The following is a 5,830-nucleotide window of genomic DNA, read 5'->3' as shown; positions in this document are numbered from 1 at the left end:
TATATATATATATATATGTATAATATATATAAATATCATATACCTTTTTAAATTACCACCACGCTACATTTAGCCGCATTAAAGTGTATCTATTGTGTTTCAGTGCATTTGATGTTTCACATGATTGTCATACATTCTGATGATTCGTATATGCAGAATCGCAGATATCTTTTTCGCAAATGCGTTTTGTGTTTGTGACTGTCATTATAGGACAAATGATATGAGATGTGAGAGTGGGAGGAGAAAAAAAGGTGTGAAAATTGACAGTGTATTTTGTTCGTCGAAATGTACTTAATTTATTTAAGTATGTTATTTGCTATAAATTATAATTGCGTAATGAATCATTCTCAAATGAATTATATCATACGTACAAATGGCACCTTCGGAACACTATTTTGAAGCGTTTTGTTCAAAAGATGTTTTTTTTTTAATTTTATGTATTGCGTTTCGCGCATTGGTTATGCACATATAATTAATCATTTAGTCATTTTTCACAAATGGTAAAAAATAAAAATAAATAATACGTCATGTGCACATTATATGTGAAACGGAATACATCTTTTAACAAGAATTTTGCACACATTTATGCTATTTTGTTAAAAAATATGTATATTATATATTTTAATATTTTAACAATTTTTTAGTTATTTGTATAATATTCACATCATACAATTTTTGATGTAATACAATTTTTAGGATGCAAACAAATACTTTTTTCTAAGTTTTTTTTCTATCGTTGGAATGTGTTGTATTTTAAAGCATATATAATGTGAAAATTTTTAATATTTTAAATGAAAAATAGTATAAAATTTATAGTAGTTTTCAATTAGCAGTGCAAAAATTTGGTTTACTCTAATTATTTTGTACTTAAACAATAGCTAATGTTAGCAACAGAGGATTAATTTTTTATACAAAAGTGTTTTTAAAATTCTTCATGATTTCAAAAATTTTGATATTTTAATTGTTATTCGAGGTACAGTAATTGAAGACGGTAAAGCTGAGTAATACTTCTTTACTAAACTAAGAACATACAATTATAACATTTATACAAAAAACACGTTAAAACATGGTTCTATTTATATTGATTATTTATGTTTGTACATAAATAATTAAATTTTTGTTTATTTCCTTGCTTAATTTATAACTCACGGAAATATTTTCATACGAAAACCCCAAATACTTTTTCAAATTTTTTAAAGCTGCAGTACTTAAAACTACCCAAATTTATAGAGAATATCATTTTTCAAGTACAGATCTGAAAAGTAAAGATTTCAAACTTTAAAATGCTTTTTTAATCATCTCGGTACGATGATTTTTCACGAAAATATTCTATCTCAAAGTTTGCCTATTTTTGCAGGGTGGAACAAGTGATCCTTTAGTTTTGTTGAAAAGTGTATTAAACTGGATAGTTAAAAAGCAAATGATTAATGTTTTTCCCAATGTTTACATAACGCTTAGAATATTTGTAACTATACCAATAGCAAATTGTGAAGCAGAAAGATCTTTCTCTATTCTTAAAAGAATAAAAAATATGTACAGAACAGTGATGTTGGACGAACGATTAACATCTTTAACTGGCTTAGCAATCGAATCTGAATTACTAAAGGCCATCACACGTACAAAAATTTTAGTAGTAATCGTAAGTTCTTAAGCAAATCGACCAATCACAATCAAGATTAAGATCTCACATTTTAATACGCTAAACTGTGATTGGCCGATTTGCTTAAGACCTTACGATTACTACTAAAATTTTTGTACGTGTGATGGCCTTAAGATCGATTGATTTTCATAATTTAGTACAAGATTTTGTAAAATTAAAATTGAGAAAAAAACTTTTAACTAAAGAATGTATTAATTTATTTATTTGTCTCTAATCTTTATATGATTCAATTTTAATGTTTATTGTTTTGGATTAAATAACCTAATTATACTGCTTTACGTATTGAACGTGATCATCCTCTTTTTTTTTTTAAGATTGAAAAGAAGGGCCCCCTAAAGTTAAATAGCCCCGGGCCCCTCAACTCTTTAATCCGAGCCTGCTTATCAACTGCAATTGCATCACCCTCAGAAATAACACATGCGGACGATAGCGATATAAACGAGCATAATGTCAGGATGGCGAACGCGGTAATCTGAATATGTCATGTAATTGTTTTATGCGGTTTATTATGTGATGTCGCATAGTATATGTGTGATATAGGAAATTTTTTTCATCATCTCAAAAATTAAAAATAATCTCATAATATATTATCACTTGTCGAATATAACTTAATTATTTTTATACTACATATACAGGGTGTCCCAGTAATTCTGTTACAAGGCAATATCTCTGTTACCGTTAATGATACGCGAAAATGTCTAAGGAAGAAATTGTTTGGTTCGGAGGGAAACATGTATTGGTCACCTTGTTTCTTTTCTAGGTGGAGGCGCTAAAAAGATATAAAGGTCACCTCCACTTTTTTAAATGGAATTATGTAATTTTTTTTAGATAACGTGATTCCTCTAATTATTTTGCATGTAAAAGTATTAAGGTACAATAACCAAAAATCAACAGTTTACGAGTTATTTAACATTTTGTGTCAATATGTATCAAAATAAAGTATAGAAATAATTTTCTAAAATAATTTAAATTCATATGAAAAAGAGAATTTTAAATAATTTAATTGTACAAAGAATATAAAAATTTTGTATATATGGATATAAAAGAATAAAGTTTAAAGAACGACTTGAAATTAAGGAAATGAGATTTTACTGTTTTATTTTCGTGTAAGATTAGAGTATAAAATTTTCTTCAAATCCCTTTAAATATAAAGTCATGCTAGTGAAAACATATATAGCAATGTTGTTTTTATCAGAATTATCACAAATATCCAAATTGAATTTAAATAATTATTATAAATGACTTTTTTCAATATTTTCCACGTAGATATTCATTATTATAATAAATATAATACTTTTCCAAAACAAAATTATAGTTTTAATGTTTAAATTTTATTCATTATTTATTTCCTAAAAAACATATGGAAATAGAATTTTGCATCCTTTACGTTTTTATATTAAGATAAGAAATGTTACTCCCCTCTACTTTTCTAAACTGGAAAATACTAAGGATTTCTTAAAATTTACCCTGAAAATATAGTAATTATGGTACAATACAATAAAATTAAAAATTTTTACCATGCACTACAGTAAAATTAATCATACATATTTTATTGTAGCTTTATGAATGAATGTGAGAGATTCACATAAAAATTCTTCGAAATATAATGTTGTCCCACGATTACTATATTTTCAGGGTAAATTTTAAGATATAATTCTTTCTGTGATACGACGCGGCGTAGTAAAGTTAATATAGAAGCAGAAAACGCCAACGCAAGGCGTATTACCGCTTCGCATTCCACTCATTTTACTAATGTTATATAATTGCAAACTATTATAGTTACCACGATTTCGCTGCATCACAACCAGTCGCGGACGATATGTAGTTAAGGCTACATCGATTTATCCAACCAAACGTTATTCATCGTCCAAGAAAAGCAAAATGACTGTCATACTGGTATCTTTGATTCTTGGGGCGTTTATAGCTTTTTACTTTTACCTGACGCGAAATTACAAGTATTGGCAAAAACGTGGAATTCCGTGCGTGGATGGTGCCTTGCCCGGATTTGGTAACATGTTGTCGGTGATCTTAATGAGAACGGATCTTTCTGACTTCTGCTGCAAGATTTACAATGATAACAAGGGTCGCAGCATGGTCGGTCTCTACGACTTCACGTCGCCAGCGTTGATGGTCTTAGAACCCGAGTTGATAAAAACGGTGACACAAACCAATTTTTCAAGTTTCTCTAAAAACGCCGTTGATGTTAATCCTGATACAGACCCACTTCTTGCACATAATCCATTTGTCCTTGATGGTGAGAAGTGGGCGAACAACAGAAAACGCGTGGCTTATGCATTCTCTCCCATGCGATTGAAGATGCTGTTAGAAAGTGTTAAACAAGTGTGTACAACATTCGAAAAATACATGAACGAAAAGCTGAACAATAAACAGACGGAATTCGAAACAAAGGACTTGTTTGCCAGGTACACCGCACAGGTGGTAGCCGCCGCTGGTTTTGGCGTAGATGGATTCTGCTTCGATGACGAGAAAAAGAATATATCCTTCAAAAAACTTGGACAATCCATTTTCGAGCCGTCATTACGAAATTCATTTGCGTTCGTTGTCTTCATTCTGGCTCCATCATTAAATAAAATCTTTAAATTAGGCTTCATTCCAAAGCATGTTGACAAATTCTTTAGGGCACTGGTTCCAGAACTCATAGAGCAAAGAAGAAAAGACGGAATACCCAGAAATGATTTTCTTCATTTGATGGTTGAACAGGAGAAAGCGGAAGGCGATAAATTTGACCTTGAAATGATCACGGGTCATGCTATGTCGTTCATCGTCGACGGCTATGAGACGTCCAGCACTGTTTTGAGCTTCGTTGGATTTGATTTGGCCTATCGTCCAGAAATACAGGAAAAATTACGGGAAGAAGTGTTATCCGTACTTAAGAAATATAACGGAGAAATTACTTATGAAGGCTTGAAAGAAATGACATATATGGATCAAGTCTTCAATGAAACACTCAGATTGTTACCCGCAGGAGTGGTGATAAAAAAACGTTGCACGGAAGAATGCGAACTGAAAGGATCGGATGGAATTACTTGTCGCGTAGAACCCGGAACGGAGATTTTGATTCCAGCCCAAGGTCTGCACAAAGATCCTCAATACTGGGAAAATCCCGAAGAATACGATCCTGAAAGGTTTAATTCGGAAAGGAAAAACAACATCGAGAAATTCGTGTTTCTTCCATTTGGTGCAGGCCCTCGAATGTGTCTCGGTATGAGAATGGCTCAACTACAAATGAAGGCAGTTTTGACAACAACTTTAAGAAAATACAAGATAGAATTATCTCCAAAGACTCAAATACCTTTAAAGATGATCCCTGGTAATATTTTACCAACACCGTACGGCGGGCTGTGGGTTTATTTTCAAAAGCTTTAAATGTACCTTGTTTTAAATTTCTTTCTAATTTTCAACGTCATAAATAATTTTTTATTGCCGAAGGAAATATTTGTGTAATTAATTTGCATATAAAAATAAAATATTTTTGTATATTTAAACACATTTTAATTATTGTATTTTTACATAAGAAAAAAAAAGGTATAATTTTATTGTTTACAATATATTCTCTCATACACTTTTTATAAATTTTTAATTTATTAAGAAAATGGGCAAGGATGTAATCTTTTTACGGAAAAATGTAGGATATTTATAATAATTATAATCCTTTTAAATATTTCTTTATATACGTACATATATATGTATATATTTATATATAGGTGTGTTTCGTTCAGACATATAATAAAAGAAAAATTTGCAACATCCAAAATATTAGTTTTAATGACAAATTATGGATTACTATTATAAGTGTAGTTCTGAATTTTTTAAATAAAATTATAAATCCAACGATTTTAGACACGTAGCAAATGCGCAGACCATCTACTCTGTCGAGAGGCTTCTACGTCGCGTTCCATGTAGTGACACAACAGCAAATATTTTATGCGTTATTGCTTGCGCAATTAAAGTCCATGACGCTTATACAGCGCGTTTTAACTTTTGCGTTTTATTGAAAAAACGACAATACATGAAACACTTTCCGCGTGGCGTTTCACATGGAGACTGGTACAATAGATGCATCCAGTAGCGCAGTAGCAGTACTGTTTACTAAGCAGCTGAATAACAATTTCATTATGTAAATGTATTTAAATGATGGATCTAAAAATA

General features: G+C 30.6%; 1 protein-coding gene across 1 annotated transcript; it reads left to right on the top strand.

Annotated features, from left to right (window-relative positions):
- The first annotated feature begins 3,478 nt into the window (after nucleotides 1-3,478).
- On the top strand, nucleotides 3,479-5,047 carry LOC108780711 (cytochrome P450 9e2). The gene has a single exon (XM_018548502.1). It carries the CDS (start codon nucleotides 3,542-3,544, stop codon nucleotides 5,045-5,047), a length of 1,506 nt encoding a protein of 501 aa, XP_018404004.1. The 5' UTR covers nucleotides 3,479-3,541.
- Nucleotides 5,048-5,830: the final 783 nt, after the last annotated feature.

This window comes from Cyphomyrmex costatus, unplaced genomic scaffold (assembly GCF_001594065.2).
Source record: "Cyphomyrmex costatus isolate MS0001 unplaced genomic scaffold, Ccosl1.0 scaffold726, whole genome shotgun sequence".
Lineage (NCBI taxonomy): Eukaryota > Metazoa > Arthropoda > Insecta > Hymenoptera > Formicidae > Cyphomyrmex > Cyphomyrmex costatus.
Note: the sequence above shows the minus strand (reverse complement) of the source record. Positions and strands in the feature narration are given on the sequence as shown.

Excerpts from the sequence above, each read along its gene's own strand:
- LOC108780711 (XM_018548502.1), top strand. The coding sequence starts at position 3,542 with ATGACTGTCATACTGGTATCTTTGATTCTTGGGGCGTTTATAGCTTTT.